This window comes from Glossina fuscipes, unplaced genomic scaffold (assembly GCF_014805625.2).
Source record: "Glossina fuscipes isolate IAEA_lab_2018 unplaced genomic scaffold, Yale_Gfus_2 1, whole genome shotgun sequence".
Taxonomy (NCBI): Eukaryota; Metazoa; Arthropoda; class Insecta; order Diptera; family Glossinidae; genus Glossina; species Glossina fuscipes.
In genome coordinates this window covers 7488739-7515982 of record NW_023998415.1, presented here as the reverse complement: position 1 = coordinate 7515982, position 27244 = coordinate 7488739, and the positions used below count along the sequence as shown (strand labels likewise).

The 27244-nt window shown below is 33.3% G+C and overlaps 3 protein-coding genes across 13 annotated transcripts in view; all 3 read right to left on the bottom strand.

The window, feature by feature from the left end:
• Positions 1-279: 279 nt before the first annotated feature.
• On the bottom strand, positions 280-2421 carry LOC119631989 (putative mediator of RNA polymerase II transcription subunit 26). Its single transcript, XM_038024649.1, has 4 exons — positions 1977-2421; positions 1552-1904; positions 1322-1484; positions 280-1260 (listed from the first exon to the last, which is right to left on the bottom strand). Exons 1-4 carry the CDS (start codon positions 1996-1998, stop codon positions 431-433), a joined length of 1368 nt encoding a protein of 455 aa, XP_037880577.1. The 5' UTR covers positions 1999-2421; the 3' UTR covers positions 280-430.
• A 2656-nt stretch (positions 2422-5077) lies between these two features.
• On the bottom strand, positions 5078-6812 carry LOC119632276 (enhancer of split M1 protein-like). Its single transcript, XM_038025101.1, has one exon. The coding sequence runs from the start codon at positions 5375-5377 to the stop codon at positions 5114-5116; it is 264 nt and encodes an 87-aa protein (XP_037881029.1). The 5' UTR covers positions 5378-6812; the 3' UTR covers positions 5078-5113.
• Positions 6813-9411: 2599 nt separating this feature from the next.
• The window catches only part of LOC119631605 (rab11 family-interacting protein 3), an 89895-nt gene continuing 72062 nt past the window's right edge, over positions 9412-27244 (bottom strand). For 2 of the 11 annotated variants that reach the window (XM_038023970.1, XM_038023969.1), the window contains 5 exons: positions 13796-13933; positions 13272-13725; positions 13072-13199; positions 12322-12360; positions 9417-10254 (listed from right to left, as the gene is read on the bottom strand). In XM_038023970.1, the coding sequence (XP_037879898.1) occupies positions 10126-10254; positions 12322-12360; positions 13072-13199; positions 13272-13725; positions 13796-13933 (888 nt within the window). In that variant the 3' untranslated portion in view covers positions 9417-10125. Of the gene's footprint in view, positions 10255-12321; positions 12361-13071; positions 13200-13271; positions 13726-13795; positions 13934-14081; positions 14277-26251; positions 26429-26976; positions 27239-27244 lie in introns of those variants that run through there. The other 9 variants (XM_038023979.1, XM_038023975.1, XM_038023978.1 and 6 more) reach the window with 9 other exon arrangements.

The window sequence follows — 27244 nt, the reverse complement described above, 5'->3', positions numbered from 1 at the left end:
GACTTTGTGCGTGTCTGTGTGTCTGTGTATGTGGCACAATCTGAGTAATTAAAAATCAATTGGGCAGAAAAGATGTGTTAATATACTTTACGTTCATAAGTTCCATAGCTTCAAGCCGTATCCTCAAAAATATTAAAACTGTTGACTCAAATTAGCCGTTACTTAGGGGAGTTACGTGCTTGCGTCGTCATGAGCTACCAATCGTACACAAATAAAACATAGAAGGTTTTCTTTAAAGAGCAACGTTTTTATTGCTTTCTGGGTATTTATTATTGTTTTTTACATTCCTTTCCATCTTTAAGTTACTAATTTAATGCATTTAATTACGTGGAAGATTTCAAGAAGTTTACATTAGGGAACTTCAAACAGTAGATTATCTCTTTTAATTTCATTGATTTGAGTTCATTTCTTTTGTAATTTTCATTTGCTTTTATTGACTAACAGCCTGCGATGCCTGTGAAACAACTGCTCCGACATGTTGAGGCTTAGTCACAGCCGGCGAATTCACTGTCTGTGGCATATGCTGCGAGACTGGCGTAACTACGCCTTGAACACTTCCAGGTGTGGTGACTTGCGTTACGTGCGGTGTAGTTCGTTTCACTTTAACGGGATGTCCCGTAACTCCTTGGGTATTATCTTGGTGTGCAACATTCTCTCCTTTAACTATGTGACTAACATCATGCACGCCATGTTGAACTGATGAACTAGCGCCAGGAGAAACTGGTTGCTTGACTTGATGAACGCCTTGTTGGACGCCAGAGTGTGCTACGACTGTACCCACTTGAGAGCCGTGTTGTGTTCCTTGAGCAGAACCTTGATGTGCATGAGCGCTTTGACCAGCTACATGAGCAGCAACAACTTGAGGTACTTGAACGCTACCAGTTTGTACAGTGGCTGTTTGATCGACACTTTGAGGACCACCGTGTTGACCACTACTTGCTCCGACCGGAGCTTGACCGCTGGCGGGAGTGCCATGAGGTACATGAGTTTCCGGCACCCGGTTGACTCCTTGCGACGTTTGATCGACAAAATGTGACCCATGATGAACCACCTGAACAGCACTTTGCACACGATTTCCACCTTTTACCACCTGATCAACTACATGAGGTGCTTGACTAGAAGCTTGCTGACTGACATGAACCGTGTGGTGAGATCCCTGTGGCACGCTTGCTTGTGTCACAGGCTTGTTAACCTGCTCTCCAACTGGAACTCCACTTGTCGTAGACCGCTTGGACCTTGTTACACCTTGTTGTTGTGTACCTGTTTATTAACCATTACATATATTGTCAATTTGATCGTTCGTCAAGATGTCATTGGTTACCTTGATTTTCATTTTGAGCATTTTGCGGTTTGCTTTGCGTTGTTTGATGTTGCTGATGTTGTGCTTGTTGTGTCTCCTGCTGTTTCTTCTTTAAGGAGTTATGATGATTGAGAACCTGCGGTACATGTTGTTCAACCTGTTGCATAACTTCATGTACACGTTGCTGTAATTTATATATTTTAACAATCATGCCGAGGCACAAAATTAATTCAACAAATTCACTTATTTACCTGGACAACTTGTTGTCCTTTCTGAGGCTTTTGTTGCTGACCTCCAGTACTGCTTGTCCATCCTTGCTGCTGGGCAACCGGAACTTGTTGCATAACATGACTAACATGATGCTGAGGAACTTGCTGTACATGATGACTAACTGATTGTTGAGTTGGCTGTGGAGTATCTGGCTGCTGATGTTGCTGTTGCTGCAATTGATGTTGCTGGATTTGAGGCTGCTGCTGTTGTTGTTGTTGTTGGTGTTGGTGTTGAGGGTGCTGTTGCGGTTGCTGTTGTTGTTGATGTTGTTGCGGATGTTGCTGTTGATGTTGTTGCTGCTGTTGATCAACTGCGTGGCAACAGCAGAAGAGAGCTTAAAATTGTTTAAATTAAAATTTTGAGCAACAATTTATTTCAAAAAATTTCTTTATTATTTGTTGCTTACCTAAAATTATAAAAATCTTCATTGTATACGCGTTCGGTGTCTTTTAACAACTGACTGTTGCCCTCATTTCACATCCGGTTTATATACTGTGTGAGAGTTTCTTTGTTACGTCTTGTAAAGTTCTGAATGTTTTTGTGATGCTGCTGTTGATATTTTTAACTTTAGTAAAATTATGCTAATTGCTTCTTTTTTATTGCAAAACTTTTTTTGTGCTTTTTTTTTCTCTCACACAAGGAAAAAAGACCGGTTAATAATTTTGGCTAATTGCTCAACTGTATAACGTTAACGTAACTTATAATGTTCGAAAAGTATATTTTTAATTTAATTCACGTAACGGTCGATGAGCGTTATTAATAAACAAAATCGTAATTAATTTATTTTTATATTTTCTCGAGGATATTTTAAGCAAACATCCTGAGATCGGTATAAATACTTCATATACTCATACCTCATATATTCATAACGACATTAACCCAATTACTATTTATACGGGGACTTACAAGTTTTTCCAAAAACTTAATAAAAATGACATTTTCCGCTAATCTTTTGCTGTTGGGTAAGATTTGCCGATATAATCGTTGCTTCGAAAAACATCTTCCTTTTTAACAATTTCTTATTCTGTAGGCTATTTTACCTTAAGTGTGGCCAAAGTTGTGGTTGTGCCCACTGAACGGCTACCTAATCAATGCAGCTTCAGTTGCACGGACACAGAGAGATTGCTTTGCGCAGGCAACGGTCAATGTATGCAACAATTTAAAGGTGAATGCCAAATTTCGGCATATAATTGCGAGCACCCTGAGAAGGTTTTCATTATCCTGGACGATTTTAAATGCAAGCAAACAGGTGCTCCTCTATGCCAACAATGGGAATTGGGCCACAATTGAATAAATAAATAATAATAATAATAATAATTATTAAATAAAAATGATTCCGTATAAAGAAATACAAGTTTAGATAAATTTCATCAAGGATGTGAAAAGTCGATTGTACATAAATACGTTCTCGTTATCTGTCTCCTTTATCCCTTAAATGCATACTGTTACCAATTATCTGCATACCAGTTCCAAATAATTTTCTTTCAAAAGCCTAATGGGTACGTTCCCGAACGAAAGTCGATAACCGTAAACAGTAAGCAATGTATGAAGGAAAATAATCGAAATGACTTGTGGCGGTTAAGTTATATCTTTCTTTGACATGTGTGTACGTGGTAAGCGATAAAGTTCAGCGTGTTACTTGGAGAAATATTTTGTATTTTCGTGTGATTTATCGTATTGAATCGAAGGAAGTTACTCCTCATCCTCCTTGTCATGTAAGGATGTTTGATTTTGATGTAGAAAATTTTTATTGAATATATGACAAGCTTTGGGATATGCTGTATGTTGCCAAACGTCTACGTCATGCCTTTATCACATAAGTACCGTTACGTGAATTCCGATAGACATAGGAAAAATCAAGTAGACTTTCAATTGTTTATCGTTTCGCGAAGGGTTGCAAGTTGCCAGCTGTAAATGATTTTATGAAAGACTCTTTAATGCGAGGAATCTACAAGGAACAAGTAGTGGTTTATGAAGGTCACAAAATCTTAGTGACATATCCATATAGAAGGAGTTGACCTCATGGACGGCATTTTGGGTAGATAAAGAAGCAGAACGAAAACCCCTCAAGTGGCAAGTGGTAAGTTATTTTATCATACGATTTATACGACAATGATCAATTAGTGGGGATTGCCTAAGAATCCAATCTTAAACTTACATTAGCTGATTGTAGATCGGAACTTGTAGAGACACGATGCTTTTATAAAAAGTAGGATAGGAATAAAAGAGTAAGACCCAGTAATGTAGAAAAGGTGATAGAAGTCTTCCGAAACGCCAAAGCAACTGATGCAATCCGATCTATTATTACACAATGACTTCTCAGCAAGGCGATGCTTGAAAAGGCGGCATGCAGCAAACATTAACACCACTGAAGTGGAATATTGTAAACCTTCTGCCACTCCTGCCTTTGATATTCACCAGAGAGTCGTACTTCTGCCTGGCGGAGCAATGGTTCGATTCTTATTACAAAACCCAAAAAAGTGCTTCCGTGCATAGACTCCACATACTTTTGACATTGAATTCATACACTACTCTTATGAATAGAAAAATTGAGTCTAGCGATACACAAATACTTTGAATAAAAAATCTTGTATATATATATATATATTCTTTTTGTGTGAATGTAATTGAATCGCGCTTGCGAAGTGGTAGAATAGTCATAGTTTTTCGATCTATGGTATTTTATCGACTAATTTTTGCCAAACAATATTTAAAATTGAAGTTTGCAAAGTTCGTATAGGGAAATGCGTCTCTCGTTTAGTTAATAATTGATATTTGGTAATACGAGTCGACTGTGCCAGTTGCAAACTGGTTATATACGCCTCAGGACAGGTTAATAGAAGTTAAAAAGTTTTTCCCTCTTTGCAGATATTTTCAACTTGTTTCACGAGTTATATCTCCCTTCAAGTTACTTTCTTATTTCGTTATTTGTCGAGTGAAGTACTTACGCTGATTGCTTCCTGTACATTCGTTAATTTGAATACAATTTAGTTTATAACAGATCAAATAAAAGGCTCGTGTCATTTTCCCCAAAAAGTGAAGATTTCAAAATTTTTTTTTGATTCAGACTTCAAAGAGTTTGTACGGGTCACATCTATGTCTATATATATAAGGCTATGTGACATAAATAGCGATATATAATAAAACAGTAGTAAATATTAAAGAAGTTATTCGTTGGAACAAATATTCAAAATGAAATTTATAATCGGAAAAAAAATGTCGGAAAACTTCTGACAAAATAAATAAAATGAATTGAGTTAAATAAATTTATTAACGAAGTTTTTAAAGAAAATTTAAAAAAAAAAAAAAAAAAAAACCCACACACACATACATACATACACAGAATTTAAGATTTACTTAATATTCTTTTATTAAGTGGATGAAAATTTATTTAATTTTGATTGCGTGACAAAGTGTTCTTAACTGCCTACGCAAGATAAACAAGTTACATACAAGTTTTCTTGGCATTAAATCTATTTTGAAGGCAAAACTGCATATTGAAGCCCTTCGTTCCTCATTAGTGTCCAAGATGTATGCCTTTAACTAAATCAAGGCCACCTCATCGGGATCACAGCGTTTCAGCCAATGCATACGACATCTTTCATCCTTGGTTGCCATAAATCGTTTGGTAGGATGCTGGCAATTGAAAACATCCAAAACACATTGATTTGCAAATTCGTGAACGCAAAAGCCATTGGTAGCGCAAACCGGATCAAAATTAAACTTAGTGCACAGCAAATCACAATCTTTCATAGATCGTTTAGGTGTCGGCTTCGTCGTAAAGTATTGATGTGGCTGACTATTCATATACGGCACGATGGTGCACAAAAGTTGTGTTTTTCCCGCCTCAGCGTAACAGAGGAGAACTGTTATGGAATAAAATAAAAGAAAATTTCTTTAACGCGGTACGAAACTATCATTTATTCGATTTGTGAATACCTGCAAGAAATATCAGTGAAACTTTCATGTTTTTCAATTTCATTTGAAATGCATTCATATGCAGATGGCAAAGCTTTTATATAAATTTCATTTATTTAATATGAACATGAAAATATGATAATAAGGATGCAAATAAACAGAATGACGAAATGTGTCAACAGAGAAAGCCGGTTAGTTATGCATGTTTGTGTCGGGTCGAAGAACTTGAATTTGCTTACAAACGATTTCCTTGTAATAAAATTAGGTTAACAAATAATAATTATTTGTTTGACTTTATTTATAAAAACCTCTCTTTTCATTAATGTCTTAATCCATTTCCTTGCTATTAGTTTTATTAATTTTTCTTTCTTAAATGCGGAAATTACTTCTTGTTTTATCTGCTCATACTATCTAAGATAAATTACTAATGTTATCGCGTCTTTCCTACCTACACCTCACTATTGAAAGTACTGCAGACGAATTTTTCGAATGAATGAGAACACACCGCTAGATAAATAAATTGAAAAATAGATCTTAAAATTTTAGATTGTAATCGTTCGTGTTTCACATTCCAACCGGCGGTAAACAGTGTAACTCACATCTCACCCGTAAGAAGTAAAAAAATTCTGAATTCGCAAACTATGTTCAATAATTTTAATAACGCTTTCAGATACAATATTTGATGTAAAAGAATTGCAGAATAGTACGGGGGAAAGAGTCGAATCAGGAGATATTCCCTACACATGTAGAAACCGTGTCGATCGGGAAGAATTATGTATAGAGAAGAAAAGGGTACAATAGAAGACTTGGTTTACTGGGAAAATATAAGTCTAGAATGATTCCAAAGAGTTGTCAGACTGCAAATATATTCGATTTTATGATATAATTAGTTCAACCTTTCTTTTTTATGGGCTAATAATAACAATCTGGAGGCCAAACTGCAAAAAACAATTCATGTAGAAATGTGAAGCTTTTTATATCGCTTGTTGCGACATTGTATGAAAATTCGAACGCCATGTTAACAAAGAGATAGCCGGGAAACAGATTGCCTTGAATGTACCGCAATCCAATTATACACAATTTTCACACTTGTAGTGCTGCTACCAATGGAAGTTTCAGCACAAATTTAAAACTTTTTACAAATAGTCAATGTCCGTCTCCTCATTTCGAAGCATTCTAAAAAAATGCATTTTTGTTTCCTCCTCCACCGTTCACACGGAAAAACTCTACATTCATATAGTTTTAATAATACAATCAATCAATCTTTTTTGCCTTTTCCCCATCAATTAACATCTTGGCCTATTCTCTGCAATAACCTTTTGATTCGATAAAGGCGTTTGCTTACAAACGCTTGCACAAAAACGCAGGTAAGCTTAACACAGTCAGGAGGACCAGTTCCCAGTAGAGACGCTGTATACGCCTTTTCTGATCCAATCTACATATATTATGCCTATTTTCTAATGCTCACGTTTAGCTTATATATATATATATATATATATATATTTTCATTGCTCAAAGAAAATAATTTTCAAAGAATTTTCTAAGATCTTTTGAGAGAAGCACTGAAGAGAGGACAATACAAATAAAGTTTGAATATAAAAGCGGTAACGGCGAAAGTGTTCTCTTTGAGATCGGGAAGAAATCTGACTTGATTTCATTAAACTTAAATAAAAGTAGACAGAGATTAAACTTACAAAGTCACTACTACAACCAAACATTTCCATAATCTTTAAAACAAATTTAGTTAAAAAAAAAAAGGACTTAATTAACCTATTAATAGTCCAACACTTGATTTCTTGTACAATAAATGAGAAGCATTAATTTTTAAAATATTTGCTCAATATGACAAAACAAGCTGATAAATCGATTGTGATGCAAGGTTGCCTCCAAATGCTCAAAATGACAATTAAGAGTTAGTATAAAGTTTTCTTAGAAAATAATAAAAAACGTTTTGCCGAAGGTTTTTATGAGTTTTTTCAGTTTAAAGAAAATCCCTTCGATTTTTAACCACATTGGTCGCGTTGTTCTTGTGCTTGATGGGAAAGCTTCAGTGCTTGACATGACGGAACTTTTGCTTTTTGACAAATCTTACTACACTCAAATTTTATGGGCACTCTGTTTATGGTATGAAATCGAAACGGAGAAACAAAATCTTGACAATTAATCAGAATTTTTTAGGCTTCACCTAAAACAACTCCCACCAACTCATCGATCTTTCCAATGCTATTCGTAAAGAAAATACAGTTCGGTGTGTTCTCATTGTTACAAAAGTTTGTCCAGCTTCAATGGACACTGTCTTTATTGAAAAATTAATGGATTTAAATTGAATTTAATAAAAACCAAAGCAACATATATCAAATTGTACGAATTCAATTCCCTTGTGATTTAAAAGTCGTTTTTGAAAACGTCCCGGAATAAGTTGTAGTCCCGCCATGTACCGCATGTGCCAATTCTTCAATCTTGAGCCATGGATTTTTTATCTTTCCGTCGATGCAAAGTATGCACTACTCTTAGCGAAAACCATGACGTCGATTCCTACAAGTTAAACCCTATACTCGCAGACAAGATGACTACAATATATCAATGCCTGGTAGACTACTTGCAAATAATATAACGCCTACCAGACCATGAAAGTTCTAATCTCCATTAGCTAACTTCAGCGCCATTACGATTAAATCCGCACTATCCATCTTTGCACTCCCGTTCAATGTGCATTGAGAGCGCCAAGGCATTACCATTCTCTCGGATACAGAGAGCGGTTTATAGCGGTTTTTTATTACGTCTATATCGAGTCAGCTCGACAGCTGCCACTTAACGATTCATTGTAAATCAGTAGTGGGTTCACAGGGATCGGTAGAGCATCTCTTTTTCTTACTATCGAATAAAAACAACTTTCGATATCGCCATATATAAATCGATCCTAGTTCCAGTTTCCGATCTATCGAAGTCAAGTTTTTCTAATTGATTTAACCGATTAATTTGCTTGCGTAATACTGTCACAATGTTTATTTCGATCATTATATAACGAAGATTGTCTTAATTCCCTAATTCTAACTCGATTTAGTTCGTTCCGTGCGCTGTATTGTTGAGATGATCCAGTATCAAGTGATTGTGGCGGCATATGTAATCTATTTAGTTTATTTGCATGTGCTTCTTCTTCTTCTGTTTCATTTCAACATTTTTTCGTTTCATTTTGTTTTATCGATGACATTGCCGACTATGGCGCGTTGTGGACGCAATACAGGGAAAGCATTCTCAACTTTCTTCCCACTGGTCAGATCGAGGATTTCAATAGAGTTAAACGTTCTCCAAATACCGCGAACCATCTGGCAGTAAACCACGTATAAGCCGTTTAGTGTATTACGAATCCCCACATACGAACATCGGCCTTTGCCCATACACGTATATGCCGATGTGTATCAGACACATTTTAACTTAACTAAAAGATACTTTAAGCGTCTCCATGTTATTCAATATAAAAATCTCAAACTTATTCGCAACCTTTTACACCTACGCACACTTTCTAAAATATGTATCTTGTGTTCAATATTGCATTGACAATTTTGCTATTTTACTATCGAGCATACCATTGTATCGGTTGTCATGAAACTTTGCTCATGCTATAGATTCGATTCAATTTTTTCCCTTTTTTTTACTTCCTCTATGCGATTTCTATTACTTTACCTTCTTATGCATAAGGTTCTCCCTATGTTCACGTCATTCATTAAATTTCTTTTAATAGACTAAATGTTGTCCTGTTGCTTTAATATCTTAACATAATATTCCACATTTTCTCTACTGTTTATATTAACTAAAACTGCAAAAACTTGATAGTAATATAGTAAACAGTAGAAAAAGATTTGTACATATATATATATATATATATATATATATATGAGTATATATTAGAGACGATTTTTTTGTTGCTTGCTTGATCTTAAAAATGTACTTTATTTGTTTCAAATATTAGTTTCTTTAGATTAACAATTTGCACGACATTTTTTCCCGATTTCGCTTTATTAAAAAAGATTAATGTCACAATGCTTAAGAAATCAATTACAATCGTACATAATCACATGTTTTAGTTTATTTTCAATTTTTTTTTTTTTCTCAATGCTTTTCATGCTTTTATTTTTTTTAATTTTTTTTTCTGTGTTTTTTTATATTTTTTCTTGTAAAATTTATATAAAAGTGATTTACAATAACTACGGGATTCTACAATAAGTTTGCAACAATTATATATACGTACATTTTGATAACCTTAAGGCGTTTAATTTTATGAAACAACGATCCATGTGAAATCATAATTTTGTAAATGGATTTTAAAAAGTATGTTGTTTAGTATAAAATGATATAGTTTTTTTCAATGGGCAATTATTTGAGGGTTAAAACACTAAAAAGATATTTGAGAGACAGTTTGAGTTACAAAATTTTGCAAAAAGAAAGTAAACAATAATGTCTATATAAAAATAATATTTGAAAAAAATGTGTAATTTGTTTTTATTTAATTTGTTGTTATTTTAATACTAAGTAGGAATTTCCATGAATGATTGGTATAAGGATTATTATTGTTTGTTCAGGGCTTAATTGCTTTATCTATCCATTAACTCTATATAAATTTTGATGTCTTTTTATTATTAGTTTTTCTCTATGGCCTTAACTTCCAATAATTGCGGATAGTTTTCTACAATATTCAATAATATCGTATCAATGTAATGCTTGAGGCGGGTGTTCTCTTCCTCTTTCTCCTGGAAAGCTTGCTGCAGCTGAAAAGAAGAAACAACAAAAGAAATCATTTAAACAATTTTAAATACTATTTCAAAATTAAAAGCAAAAGTACTCAGATCTACGATTTAATATAACCAAAACCATTCCCAAACCACTCTCTAAAACGAATTACGTAATAATTACTGAAAGCATATATATATATATATATGGTATTAATTAACGAAATCATATTAAATGAATGGTTACCATTCTTAGGAGTTACTTTGTTTTTGAAGAGAATAAGAGGATATTTTCTTTAATTTTTTTCAAATATATTCAAAGAATTATCATTTTATTGAAAGTTTTAAGCAGATAAAAAAGCAACATTCAAACAACGTTCAATAAAATGTTAAAATGTTTACAAATTTTTGAAAGATTAGCATAAGGCAATTGAGGCAAAAATTTCCTGAATGCCTGGCAGGTGATAGTCATAATGCCTAAGATATATATTATAACTAATTTATGCAGAGAAATATATTCCAAGACTAAAGTCTTGAAGCACTATCAGCTTTCTTGGAAACTCTATTGCACTTAAAATTTGAACGCACGACCGTGCAGTTGTCAGTCGAAAATACTCTCCGACAAGATGCGTCGGGGGACTAATTTTCAGAATTTCTAAGCGAAAATTTTATCGAATATTTTATAGAAACATTGCTTGTTTGTTTGATTAAAACTTTGAGTAAAATAATTCTTTTATTATACTAAAAAAAAAAAAAAAAATTGTTTTCGTCTTTAAAAATAGTTTAATTCTCTTCAAGAATGTAATATATCGTTAAGAATGCATTATAAAGGGCGTAATTGACATTTTCTCGTATGCTTCATATTTATAATAATTCATTTGTATTTCGAAACAAAAAAAAAAATAAAATAAAATAATGCTTTTATATGTTATTCGGATACCTTATGAGATATTTATTGTTATTTTTTACATTCGGAATTTTCTCTGCTTTAATAAAGATGTCTTTGTTAAGTTTTTTTACTACTACTCTTAGCCGAACTCATTTTAATAACTTGATTGTTTGCTCAATTTTTTTCGGAACGACGAAAATCAATAAATTTGCAATCGTCATATTCGTCGATATTCATCGGTTCGGTTCCTTTCACGAGACAGACGAGCCAGTTGTGCAATTATCGGAAAGTAAATGGGGGCTGTTGTAAAATTGTAGGTAGCGAATAAAAATTTCATTTAAAAGCAAAAAACTCCATGCATCGTATAACGATATCGTTTGTATTTATAATCGCAAAATTTGAGAAACAAAAAGAGGCATTTGTTACAAAAATGCGTCCGAGACCCCGCGACCCTAATATCAATGCGTGTATGCCTTTAGTTGGAAGCTATGGGTATGTGCACAAAATACTGGCCGCAAGGATAAGTAACATCTTCAGTTCTTCGTCACGAGGATAGGTTCAAAAATCAGCATAAATATTCGCTTGCCTTTTAGAAAGGAAAAAAACCATACAAACATGTATACATGTATACAATTGTGCCTGTCTCCTACACAAAATTATGAACGGAAGGAGAAGAGGAGGGGTAGGTAAGGCAGAGTATAGACCAGCCGAGGGCGTAATAGCAGCTCGTCCGTATGTCTGTATAAGGGGTTTCCGCGCGTGTATTTCTTGATTACGAACGTCTGTGAGCACGTGAGTGTTTGTTGTAATAAAAAGTGAACCAAACTAGATTGACGCGTGCATGTATCCGTTACAAGCTTCGTGTGTCTGACCTTCTGACCGTATTAATCAAATGTATTATATCGTTAGAGAAAAGTGGTGTCAAAGCGTCTGGCTTTGATTCGACGATTAAAGACATTACGTTCTGTCACACGAAAATAGTTATATAATTCTTATAGTTTATCGGAGCTATTGATGATTATTAAGAAAATTTTCTCCAATTTTTTTGTTTTTTTTGTTTTTGCCATTAAATCTGAAGAATGTGCTTTACGCCCTTTTTAATTTTACGTAACGAACAGTATATAAATTAGTGCCCATACCACGCATTCCTAGTGTGCGTAAGAAAAAATTAAAAACAAAAATTCGATTAAAATAAAATGATTATCTCACGACTTTACCTGACTTAAGGACGCTAATGTGGTCGAATCCACAGACCCCTGCAATAAAATTTTTAAACAAATACAAAGATCAAGTCAAATTTCAGTTAATTCGCTTCAGTCTTCAGGTGTTAAAAAATGAGAGAACAGATTTACAACTTATATATAGATATATATACACACATATATATATATATATATATATATATATATATACATATGGATTATATATATATAAAACTTATTTCTTTATACGAATAATTGAAAAATATTGTAAAAATAGCAACCAAAAATTATGACAAAAAATTATAAAAGAGAAGCGCTTGAAAATGTATGAAAGATCTGCGAAAAATTAAAAATTGAAATTTTTCCAAACTGAAATCATTGTCAAGAGATTCACTTATTGAATTAAGATTTTATTTGAGAGAATTCCGCGAATTTATTGAATTATGATCTTGACGCGCTTAAGGTGTTTGCTAGCAGATGCAATTTTTTATATATAACCTTTATTACTGAATTAAGTGTCAATCTTTCATTTTACATCTACATCAACAAGCAAGTCTACATACGTTTAATGTGGTGAGCATGAAAAAAAAATTCAAAAATAAAAATAAAAATTAAAAAGAATATAGAATATAGAGAAGTGTCAGAAGCACTACGAAAAGCCAAAACGTAACCGAGTGCGTATTGCATAACAATGAATATCGTCAAATTCATAAGATGATGAGCAAGGCATGACAAAACGAAATTGAATGAAATGAATTGAATCACCTGTGCTTGTGACATTTCCTCTAATTCTTGGGCCAAGCTGTTCAGTGTGCCGTTCAAAAGATGACGGCCCTCTTCAACGCCCCTTGTAAGCACAGCAGCTTGTAATTCTTCATTTTGTTCCTCCAAACCTGTAAATTGCAATAGTTAAGAGATATTTTTGACTTGAGAGGCAATAACAAAAAAAATATATATATCTTCACTTTTATTCTTTTGTCTCATTTGCTCTAATTCTTGATGCAATTCTTCTAGTCTTATAGACTCTAGCGATGTAGTGGGCATGGCGGGTCCTGTTTCGGCTCTTAAACGTTCCACTTCTTTACTCAATTCAAGCATAAGATCTTCGGCTGATTTCTTCTCCTGATCATATTTGCGCTCACGTTTCGTGGCATCATCAAGATCTTGCTGCAATGCAACAATTTGATCGCGTGCCAATTCCAGTTTTTCTTCAGTGCGATGCAAGTCGTTCGCTTGTTTATCGCACAAGAGTCTTAAACGTTGATTTTCCTCGCGCAGAGCGTTCGCCTCAATTTCTGTCGTTTTAATTTTAATTTGACAATTTTCATTCTGCAATGCAGCCTCACGCTCCACACGAGCCAACAATTCACGATGACGTTTCTGTTCTTCGGCCAAGCGTTCTTCCGATCTCAATTCGGCCTGGAAAGATAATTTATAATTTTTCAAATTAAACATAATCGAAAGGAAATTCGGCATATTGGCGACTTACTTCGCGAAATTGCTCTTCGAGCATGTGATAACGCGCCTGTAAGACCGCATATTCGGTTTTTGTGCGTGTGGTGCGATCGTCGGCAATATTGTTTTGTGTATCGGCCAAATCGGTAACCTGACGTTGCAATAGTTCCAGCTACGAGAACGAAAGGCGAGAAAATAAAAATAAAAAAAACAATTATTAGAAAAGTTTTTATTTTTCTTATAAATATATATATATATATATATATATATATATATAGATGTAAGCATTTTATATTTTATTCTATACTCGCAATACTAACACAATTGTTTTTCAAATAGAGTACATCGCCCAATAAATCATCGACCCATATTTGTGCCATAGAGGTTTTCACGAACATTTGTTTAGCTTTTATTTTTTCCTCTTTTCCCTTTCACACACTAGATAGAATTGCGTGAACAGAATTATTTATGTTTGAAATCAAATTCTACTTAAAGATAAGTAGAAGGCTTTTTTTGTTTTTTAAAGCGAATCAACAAAAAACACGACCAAGTGTTAAATATGATTTCATGCAACTACATATTAAATGTGGGAAAAGAAGAAGCTGCGGAGTGCAGATAACACACATACAAGATATGCAAGAAAAGTAGGCGTTAATATTATTTATTGAGTATATCGCCTACATTTTGCAAGAGAGCTTTTTATTGAAGATTTCGCTATATATTTTTAAGACATTACAGTTTGTTATTGCTCTTTACGTTAATAAACTCAGCTTCTCAACTTTGTTTATTTATATGTATATGTTAATAAATAATCGAGAAAATTTCCAAATTGGTGATAAGAGTCAGGGCATGTGATATATGCGGGCCGTTTATTTTGAAAGTGACGCAAGCCCATTTGCTGCAAGTTTATTAACCAATAGCGTTTTGTGATGCGGACTAAGTACTAGATTTGCATCAATTTCAGAGTACATAAACTATTGTTATCGTTAATTAATGGGATAAACATTTCACTTGTGTTAATAGAAAAGAGAATACTAATCAATTTTATATAAATATTTATTCCTTTGATAAAAATATTACAGAAATTGTGGCGGTTTGTCATCTCTACCACTCCAAAAAAATCTCAATCGTTTGGTAACTGACTTGGTTGGTTTATCAAGACTCTACACTTGCACTTCATTTTAGTTCAGGAGTTAGTAAAAAGGTGCATTTCAGACAAATTAATTTGATCTGTGAATCTAAATTAATAACGTATTCACCGATCACCGATTTTCTCCCCAAATTCCTGTAGATGCGAAAGTTCGGTTCACTAATCGATGCAGAAAATGACAGATTTAAAGGGATTGTCGCTAATACAAAAGCCGAATTCTAATTGAAAAATTTCGTAAAATTTCAATTTTTATAAATTTAACTTTTCGATATGCACCTGTTAATCTCAATCAGATCGCGTCAAACGAAGTGAGTAAGTCGGAGCATTTGCACTGGGAAAATTCTTCGCCTGAAAAGTTCGTGGACATTGAATATGATGGCTAGCTCACTCACTCGATAGTCTTATTCATAGGTTCGTCGTATTATTGGTCTTGTGAAATACTTGTACAAAGTTCTAGATCAACTAGATCTGCTATGCATAATTTACAGGACTTAACTCACTGTGAGCTTATTTATTTCAAGTCTTTGATCATTTTCTTATAAACGATAGATGTATAGGCGTCCTATGTTTAACAAATGTTTATGGCAAACTTTAGATTTCCATTATAATGTTTGGGACAATTAATCTTGCACTGCGTAACACGACAGACAGAGGGGCGATCTGTCGAACAAATATGCGGACATGAGTACAACACGAATATATTCGAAAAAAAGAAAAAAAAATCGAGGAACAATGGAAATATCAATAAATAATACATCATATCAGAAGCAGTCAATCTAATGTTAAGAATATTTTCCATTTTCCATATGCATTTAAATGCTCAGTGAAAAGTTGCTTGTAATCTCTTTACCAATTCAATTTCTAAACGAGAACAGCACCGATCAGACAGAAGAGCAAATACAAATTTGCGAATACAAATTTCGTAACTGAAACTCAAAACTTTAATGGTATTTTGAGTAATTGAATGCCATTCGTGAATTTAAATGATTGATCATTGAATATGAAAAGCAAGAAGACACACGTTTCCTAAACATTATACCAAATTCCTCATATGCGATATGTAGCAACCTTAAGCAAAGACTGATCAATTTTTTTTGTGTTCAATCAATTTTTAGATAACGAATATGTTTAAATACTCGTAGCCAAAAATAAAGTAAACAAAATCAACTCTAATCAGCTGCCTTAAAAGACATTCTCTCCTTTCTTTAACAATTTTTTTTTTTTTTTTTTGTAAAGTTTAATTGAAAAACAAAGAAAAAGGAAAATAATAATAATTAACAATAATAATAATAATAACGGCAAACACATGACAACACAACGTATTATATTAAAAGTTAAAAAACAAAGTGTAATTTTAAGAAGAACACTGTCATCTATACGTCGAACGGAGTGCAACTAAAACATGTTTAGCTAATTGTTTTTTATAGAAATTTGTTGGCAATAGGCCTAGAGAGCTTTTTTCTTTTCCCCTTCGTCTGAAATGAAATAATTTATTTTCATTTAGCACGAAAGCAACGAAAAGCAACAGTCTGCCGTTGCCTTAAGCAAGTGAATATGTTTATGTGTATGTGTACGTGTATGCATTAGTCTACATATTGGCCTAAAAATTGTCGCTGAACCAAATGCTTGCACAAACAAACCAAATCTGACCAAACACTATTGAAAACTTATGTTAAATTGTGAAAATATTCGAGGAAACCTTAGACAAATTTACAAAAAAAAAAAAAAAAAAAATTTGCAATTAATGAGAAAAATGAGATCTAAAATTAAACACTTTCATTAGCATTTATAAACAAATTAAAAGGGAATTCAGAGATTGAATGGGAGAAAGAAAAAGAGAACTTAGTTCAAGACTTGTCATATAATACCCTACACTTTACCAAGGAGATGTAACCCATTCTTTTTAAACAACATATGTATCTTCATTGTTGCTATTACATATACAATGTATTCCTCGAAGAAAAATCATCTTTACCGAAGAAGAAATGAGTCAGTTACCTTTTCAAGTGTCTCAAGCAAAGCCATTAGCTTTAAGCTACAGAGAATCAAAAAATAATTGGCGAACAGTTAATGCAGCATCTAAGCCTCGCTGTTTAACATTTGCTTTTTACACTGATAGACTGATTGGTGCGCACTTGCACTCAAGATGATTCTAGAAATGGGTTTACTTCGTTTAAAATATACTGGCGTTCGCGTCGGCGTTAACGACGGCGAACAATTATTCTTGCAAAAATTGCTTGATTTGGAGAATTCGATCCAGACGGCGCAAGATTTCACACTGCCCATTAAACTATTAACATTTGAAGGATATATTGTCTGGTACTTTAATGAAATTGGTGCTGATATTAACTCGCAAGATCACGTGGTTCGTCAAAAAATATTCACAAAAAATTCCTAAATCCATACACCGTCAAAACATATCATTTCTGATTAGGACATACAGCCTGTATATTTAGACCTATACGCATCCGTAGAAAAAAGTTCGGACTAATTTCGCTTTCGTTCTAAGATCAGAAAGAGCCCAAGTTGCATATATAGTTTTAAAGTGTTTAAAAATTAATTAAATCGATCGAAGGCCAATTTAAAAATATCGAAAAGTAATTCCATCGCAGGGTTCTCTCTTAATTCTCATTGTGTTCTCCTAACCAGCGAATTCCAAATAACTACGCCTTCCAAACGCAACATTGCTATCCTGTCAAGCTTGGGTAATATATATAAAATGAACAGTTCTGAAGTACTAGCACGCAAACCTAATTCGGGCCAAAAAAGCACTGGATATTTAAACGGTGCTTATTGAGATATTATTGCTACCTTTTGCATTCCTAATTGGAAAAATGGGGGGAGTGCCAGCGAAATAGATGCATGTTTTCAAGCCGACCAATTCTACACATGTAATTTTTAAGATCCATGAGGCATAATTTTAGACATTTGACAAACATTTGAGACATCGGATGGTCTTGTGTTTACAAGTAAAAGATGAAATCACATTTACTCGTCACTTCGGAAGGAATTAGTGAACATTTCCACACAGCAGTTGTCATGTGTAGAATCAGTCTTGTCGAAAGAAAATCTATTCAGGGCGGATAAGCCCAACTGAGTGTGATGAACATATTGTAATAATTCGGTCTGTATATCCATTCATTGGCCAAAAGAAAGATCAGCTCCAAGACTCCAAGCTTTATTAAAAATGATTTTTCTTCATTTAATCATTTCTGGTTTTCAATCTAATTAATCCAAAGGTATTGATTGATTTTATTGATGTTATTATTGCGCGAATTCAATTTTTTTCTTCTATTTAACGCGATAACATGACAATAAGTTCATATGAACTATAACAAACACTGCAAGTAGTAGAGTTAATTCCGTGAACTAGTCAAAGGAATTTGAAAGAGCTAAACCGGAACCTTTTGTTTTCCCCCAAATTGACGTAAATTTTAGTTTAAATTGTTATCATCTTTATTATAATAATGAAGGCTACTTAAGTGAAGTGCTTACGATATGTTACCCTACACCGCTAACTGTAAGTTTCTACGGATGTATACAATAGCTCAAGAAGGGCTTGAGATAAACTAACCCTTTCAATCGATACCAATCGATTCGAAACTATTTTCTCAATCGGCTTAAGCATGTCTATCTAATACATTTTGATGGGCTTTGGCATTGACATACGAGTAGATCCATATGATACAGCAATTAAATAAAACCTCTTCCGATATGAGAAAGTTTTTGCAAAAAGAAATCTTAATATGACAACAATGACGAATTTCTGATATCTTATGAGCAAAATAGATCAGGAATTATAAATTCTTTGACAAAGAAAATTTAGATTGTGAATTCTCTGAGCAGATGTTGAGGGTTTGGCGGTCCGCTTTGTCTAACTAAATCATTTCGAATTGTGTTTCATTTTTTTTTTCGCTTTATTTCATAGGCTTTTTTTGCAATAAGTTGCAAATCGGTGGAAGGCGACTCAGGCTAAGATAAAGCGCCAACTATTTTTAAAAAATAAAAATAAATTTTAAATGACATCATAGTCAAATGTTCGTTTGGCAAAGAAACTTGAAACATAAGAAAATTTGTTCTGAGCAGTAATTGCGTTATATAATTCATATCAGCAATATATCGTGCATATGCTCTTGTCGAAATGCTTTAAATGACTCACAATGGGAAATGAGTGATCGACAGCATCGTTTAGTGAATGAATTTCGAAAGCTTGCAAGCACGTGTATAAGTGTATTTAAACGGGGAGAGGAAATTTTCATATTTAATAAGAGTTGGCGGAGAGCTGAGCAGAACATTTTATTGCATTCAAAGGTACATATAACTATGGGTGTGCATGTGTGTGTGTGTGTGTGTGTGTATTAGGGATAAAACATACTACACCGCAAGAAAAGATGTAAAAATGCGGAGAACCCCTTGAAACAGATAGCAGTTTGTCGCGGTGTCTACCGGCCACCGTCTGCCGCTTGCAAAACAATTACAATTGCAAAACTTTTTTCCGTTTCATTTTGTTCGTCAAGTCAACCTTAAAAAATCAGTTTCAAATTTATCCATAATTTCGTCTCGGAATCTCTGTACAATATTCAGTGTTATTTGCTTAGTAAGTTTCTATTACCGGTAACCGATGGGCGTCGTCGAATTTGTGTGCCAGCACAAGTAAATGAAATCCTGATTGCAAATTGCCCCTATAATATTGCCATTACAAATCTTGACAAAGCCTATTTATCTAGCGTTTACATATAATTATTAAAATAATAATAGTAAACAAGATAAGTAGCATTGAATGTCAAAAGTTTTCGACGCAATCAAATACAATTTTTTTCTTCGTGTATTTCGTATTCAGCTTCGTGTCTTCACTCAGTGTATATTTCTGGTAGAGAGTGGTATGGGATGCACTGAATATAAGGATCTTTCTTCTCATTCCTATAAACGATTTAAAACTTAGCTCTTTTTAAAATGTGCTCAGTACATATATCTAAAATTTGAATTTTGAAATGTATACAAAATTTAATGGGACAACTGAAGAAAACATTTAACTACATGCGCGCATATCCTTAAATAAAAACTACTATCAGTTAATAATTAACGATTAACGTTTAGACAAATCATAGCAATATTTGATCAGTTCTGCCGGCAACTTGTTTTTCTAGCCACCAGCAAAAAACGAAAATCGTATTTGCAAACCGCATGGATAGTGCGTTGAATATAGCTGATCGTTCATGCGTCTATTGCATACCTTTCTATCTTCACTAAGTCTAATATGCGAAAAAGCAATTTTTGCTACATTTGCTTTTAATTAATTAAAGACAAGCGGAAAAAGCTTGCAAAAAATAAAATATTTTCAGCTGAGACGTAAATCTTTTCTTTGTTTTTTTTTTTTTTTTTTTTTTATAACCAATGGTAGGTTAGATAATGTCCAGAAGGAAGTGAGACAAGAGAGCGAGAGAGAGAAGTATGATGGCCGCGGCAAGTCACCCAAACAGTCATTCTGCATGCTGCAATCAAACTCCACTTAATATTTGAGTCCTCTTGGTAGCGAATCTCATCCCCTCATGCCGATTTGATGTACGACATATGATTTTGAAACTTAGATGGTGGAGCATACTTTAATCTTCTCATGGACGATTTTTGTTCTTATTGTTTCTTTAGATTGAGAAAGGAAAAAAGAGTGGATGAAAACGTCCACATTTGTGATCGCTGATCGAAATGATTTCACAATTCTACTAGGGGTTGGGCAGTGTAGCATTTTGGTCTTTCATATCTCACATAAATGAATACAATTTAGTTTTATGCAGTTTTTGTCGTGCCATCTTGGAGAATTTTTTAATTTCTATTTCTTCAGGCGATGACCATTTGGCATCCAGTTTGATTTTAAGATCAAGTTTAGTACAGCTTTTGAATTGCTTAGATATATATATATATATATATATATACTCACTCGTCTTTTGGTTCGTTCACTTATTTTTATCATTGCAGTGAATATTGACGCTTTAAACTCTAAAAGAGACGTTTCTGTATTCTGTTGATTAAAAAGCACTCTTTACTTGGATTGAAGCAATTCATTATCATCATACAATTAGGCGTATCTACAGCACCAGTCTTTTACAACAAAAGCTCTTGCTATTAAGATGTACTTTCTACTTGTGTGCATTAGATTCCTTAGATTCTACACTTGTGTATGAAGAAGTCATGTGAATAGTATTCTTGTTGAGTCCCATTCACGGTCAGACTTTTTTTATAACTAGCTATTCAAAATTTCCAGATATTCAAGTTTTTCTTATAGCACAAACATATTTATTGCTTGTAGATGGTTTATTAACGATATTGATGCGAAAAGACTGTTCAACTTAAACATGATCGCAATATTGTATCTTCAATAGCACCTTATTCGGAGCTAACATATTTGAAGACTTTTCATATTTTTTCTTTATCGCAATTTTCAAACCTCATTCTTTCGGCTTCGATCTGTTATATATATAATACATGTTCACTTTTCAAAAGTATAATCCTTGGTTTGACATTCAGTTGGCGTCGACGCGTTGGCAAACGTTTCTGATGTCATATCATCCAATATTTGTATATTCAGTATATACCGTTCACACCCTAAATACCATCATAGGTTAAGCCAAGTCATAAGATCTTCGTATTTTTTGTGTTAAGAGATTTTATTACGAGCAATTAATTATTAAATGTAGTAATTATAAGTCAAAAGGTTAAGCCACAAACTATATATAAATAAAATCGATTTTTTTATTTTATTTTTCTTTTTTATTATTTTAACATTACTAATAGTTAGAGGCGCTCCCTTACGCCTTCCTGTGACACAAGATATTTTTATTTCATTGACGTTAAAATAATCAGACTGGCAACGCTACTATCTATGTAAATAAAATATAAAAATTGCCGTCATTTTGTACAATGCATTATATTTTGCATAGAGGAGATAAGTGTCAACAAATATCAATTGACTTAATTGACTTTTAAGAACACGTTCATAATTCTATTGCCCTAAGCCTATTTAGTTAATTAGCTAACTACTTGATGATCTTGATAAAAGGAGAATTTAAGACGAATTTTGTTCACCCTTTAAACAAAAATTTAGATCGCAACTTAACACAAAACAAAGGATCAACCAGTTCTTGATTTTCTTGATGAGAGTGAAAAAATTATCTCAAATTCATATTCAAATTATTGAAAGGATTATAATATTCTTATTAAATATGCAGAAATTCCCTGATTTCCCTGATTGGCAATTTATATGCTTTATCGCATCCGTAAAGTATTTCTCGAAATTGTGGCAATCCAACTCAACAATCTCAGAGTCACAGAGATTGTAAAAAATCTGCATATAAAGGGAACGGATGGATTCGAGTACCGCATGCTGTAGTAATAGTAATAGTAAAAACAGAAATAGCAACCTGTTTTCATAGGGAAGGCCTGTCCTCATTAAGGGCCAGACGTGTGCGGTTATCTTAATTATTTCAAATTTGCACTCTTCATTACAATTCTTTAGTTCTTCAATTGAACACCAGAAACCTATGCCGAACACCAAAGTCGGAGAATGGTACCGTCGGCCTTCGATATTGAAATAACGGAAATATGCCTCGTTTTTTACAAAATTTTGATAATTGCTTAACTTATTGCACCGGGCACTACTTGTGGTACAAGGTATATTAAGTTTGTGCGGACGTACGTAAGATCCAGTAGGGCTTAAGATAGATCCATCTTTTATAAGCTTGTCTCTCCGCCTGATGTCATTTCATGTAATTTTGTGTTCAACCACAGGTCGGAATTTTCGGGATATTTTGATGAAACTTGGTACACTTGGACGTGCTTTGGCCCAAGAACGAACGCTTTTCAAAATTTCTCGACAAAAAGCGCTTCATAATAGTAAATCGACATTCTAAGTTTATTTCGGCTGAGGTAATTTTTTGAACCCCATCTCATACAAACGCCTGTACAAAAACTGATCTTTATATGGTAAAAGGACAGATATAAGGATAGATAAGGATAGATATAATTTTTAACACCTCATCTTGTCAATTGGATTATAATAGTAAATTGACAAAGAAATCAACCTTACCGAATTGAGACCATATAGATCTATTTCCTGAATGCCACGGCAAATAAGGATTCTCAAGTGTGTAACCTCTTATATTATATTATATCTAATTATTAATGTTTTGTGATGAGAATTTGTTCATGATAGTAATTTGCTATGAAAATTAAATGAATGAAATTCGAACCATATGGATGTATTTCTTGGACCCAATTCCCTATAAGATTTCTCATGAATATTAAGCCCGTCAGAAAAAGGTTTAATTTTTGATATTTTATGATGAAAATTGGCCGATTGTACTAATTTAATAAAAAGTTAAGTTTAGGAAATTTGGGTCACATCGATTAACATTTCGACCATAGCATATATAGGAGTTATGATGAAAAGCAAACCCTTACATAGAGAGAAAGTCCAAATTTAAATTTTTTAGTAGACGGAAATTGAAAAATAATAAAATTTTAGGAAACCAATAAAGTTTGCTAAATTTGGATCACACCAGGTTATATTTCGGATATACTCCAGCGTTCGAACCATCATAAAAAATATGCCTTTGCATGAAAATAACGTGCAATTTATAGTGTATTATTTACAACACGAATTCTAAGCGGAGTGGTATAGGGTATCTAATGGTCGGCCTTGCCTGACTATAAAGTTTTTACTTGTTGTTTACATCAAACATTTTCAATATCATCAAAATTTTATAAGCCGAACCGAAGATAACGCAGAAAACGTTATTGCTAGCTATACGTATGATGTCAAAAACCAAAAAAAAAAAAACATTAATATATAAAAGAAGAGAGAAAAAAGAAAGTGAAAAGAAATACATTTTGCATACCGTGCTCAAGCAATGAAGAATAAATCAAGCTTTTTATGGCGCCCAAAAGCATTTACCATAAAACACTACAGCAGCAAGCGTGGATACGAACCACAAGTTTGCCCCTTAGTTGACTTTTAAGGAAAAGCTAGTCGAGATTAAAACAATCGAAACAAACAACTCGTTGACAAACATATGCCCAGCTTATATGTCTCGAACAAACTAACAGCTATATTAGAAAGCTATAATGCATTATATATATATACATTATATATATATATGTATGTTTCAGAAAAGAGCATAAACAGCCAGTGAAAGCGGGCATCCTTTGAAGCGTTTGAAGCGTCGTACAGTTCAAGCTCGAAAAGAAGCTGCTGACATTTAAAGCAAAACCCAAAGGAATATTAACAACGCCAAGCGTAACAACTAAGCAACTTATATAATAAATAAAATCTTCTGTACCCTTCTACGTCCTTCTTTTCACTGCTTTTTGCTTTTGAAAATAGAGATGCTCTGCATCAAAGAAGTGCGTAAAGAAATGGGATTTGGTCCATCTTCATTGCGAGCCTGCCTGCAAAGACGTATAAAAACGTTCTGATAAATTTGAAACGAATATCTTTATTGCTATTGTTTTATTGCTATCAGTCGAATGTCGACCAGAGGGGGGTTGACATGCAGCTTTAGATTGATTCAGAAGGAGAATATATATATTTTATGGAAGCTCTTAAGTCTCTATCTAGGAGTTGCAAACGTTTTAACAAGAAGAGTATACCATCTTTCAGTGGTGAGTGTAAAACTAAATATTAATTGATTCCTGTTAATTGAGACAAGAGGGTGCCTAACGTGCATACAGATATCTACTCAAGAACTACTTCACAGCGCACTTGAGCCCATAAGTTTGTGGGATTAAAGCGCAGCTTTATCTGTTCGGAGAAATTTCTAAAAATTATCTAAAATTCCGCTTGTCCTCTTAAACGTCTATTATCTATATATGGCTGTGGCCATAAAACACTTTCGAATGTAAAATAATTTTTATAACAAAGCGAGCAAGTACGCGCTTCGCTGGGCCCATTTACCGTGGATAGTAGACATGTAACAAAAGAAAATAATGTGGCTTCTTCTATTTAATATTTAGTAAAGGCAGTCAATGAACAGAAGGTGATCGATCCATCAAGGGTGAGCATACTATTGAATGCTCATTTCATTCGAGCATAATCCGTGCACGTTGAATCCTAGAGGCACATTCGAACTTAAGTTTTCTGATTATTTCATATTCCATTTTCACAATTTTTTTATTTGCTTTTGGTTTAAAGTAAGAGATGACATCACAGGAAAAGATATTTGTAAGTGTAGCCATGTAGCCATGATTTCAAAACTAAACCTTTTCGTTTTTCTAGCAAATCTTACCAGGATGAGCCTAACAGTGTCAGAGTCAGAAAGAAGAAACCCGCTACCTTGGATAGTAAGCAAAACATTTGATAATTCTTTTACAGGCCGTGAGCTGAACCAAAGCTTAGGTAGAATTGTAATGCCTGGGCAATGTCTGTTGTGAACATTTTCAAAGTCGGCAGGAACGTTGGAGGTTCACAGCAGAAATCTACAACATGCAACATATGCTGAGGACGCAGATGCTTCCTGATGCTTTTCAGCCAGTCCCGCCCATCCAACATGTAGGAAAATTTTGTATTTTTGTTGTTATTTAATTTTTTTTTTTTTTTTTGAGGATAAAGGTGATGGCTTTTAGATTAGAGATTATGTCACAGCCAGATATAATTTGCTTTTTTGTTTTATTTTTTTTTTTTTTTTTTTGCATAATTCGTGTTTTATGTTCATATATATAGCTTATGCCTGGATAAATAAATGCTTATAAACTATAAACGACTTCCTGTCCAAGTTACGGGATTCCTTTTTGCCTGTGAAGCGGTGAAGCTGATAAAGATATAGTTCGAGCACAGGTTAGAATTAAAGTTTACGGATATGTAAAAGTGCAGCCAACATCAAAGTAAAAAAATTTGCGACTGGCCTCATATTCAGATAAAAATTAGCTATGACCATAATCGGTCTACCATAGCTAAAGGGAGAAGCAATCTTGCAATAAAATGAAAAAAATGTTTCAAATTTATTGTCACCGATCGCTTACGGGTTTGTTTCCGAAATCAAGAAGAAAAAAAAAAAAAAATGATCAAAAACTAACAAAATATTTTGTATGAATAGCGTTCAAACTTAATCTTCCATTTTTTTGAGGTAATTAAAAAAACTTGCTATCATCTTCCCGACGGTATCACTTGTTAGGGAACTTTTTTTCTTTTTGTTTTCATAACAATTAAATCGCGAAGGTAGGAAAGTATTCGCTCCCTAATTTATTTATTTATTTTTATTTTTTTTGTGTTTTTTTATTTTTCGTTTATATTGACACCTTTAAATTCTTATCGAATTTAAAGAAAAAAAAAAAAATCTTATTTTCACTCACTTCAGATTCCTTCTCGTTTGATAACATGATTATTTTCAATTTTTCGATTTTTTCCGATAAATATAATGAAAAAATCAATACAAGTCATTAATTGACTACAACAAAGGCATAATAAATACTAACGTTCCGTACTGTTTGGCGATTAAATTGAACACGAACTAACAAAAACAAAACGTAACCCTCTCTAAAGACTGACATATTTTTTTTTTTTTTTTTCTGTACGATATGCATAACTATTGACAATATGGCGGTGAATGCCGGATTGTAAGCATTTAAGAAAAAGAACATAAAAAAAAAGAGCCTCTAACTAAACAAACAAACGGTTGAGGTACAGAACAAAATGTACAAAAATATTTTTTCAATTGAATTAATTATTAAATTAATAATTAATTAATTAATAAATACATTGTAATGCATTGGGACAATATGCGATATACGAAAATTAAGTCAATAATTATTTATCTCGAGTTAAATAATAAACAATATCGAGAAATGTTTTAACAGTTTCGGCGGGGCAGGCTTTAAGAATGAGTTTCACTCGTCGCACTTACGAAGAAAATGTCAATGCTGTAAATGGAAATCGACGATTTCGGCGATTCGATGGCAAAAATCTTCGGAATAAATGAGCAAAACTTGAATTATTGTAATACACAGTAACTATGTATGTACGTCTGTCCACTGAGTATTTGATTATTTTATTAAATAGTGGGATTTGCTTTGCTTACTTGTTCATTTAAATTTTCACACATTTCCAAGCTGATGCCGTTCATTTTGTTTTCCGCTAGCGCTGCTGTTGCTGGCGACTTCTCTTCGTAATCACAGATTAATTTGTTTTTAAAATTCTTCAAGTTTTCTAATTTAAAACCGTTGGTATTTGTATTATTCGTTTTCTTTGTTATTTTGTTTGTCAAACTTTCCAAATTTAATAATTTATTATTATTATTACTATTATTATTATTATTATTATTGCTATTATTATTATTATTATTATTA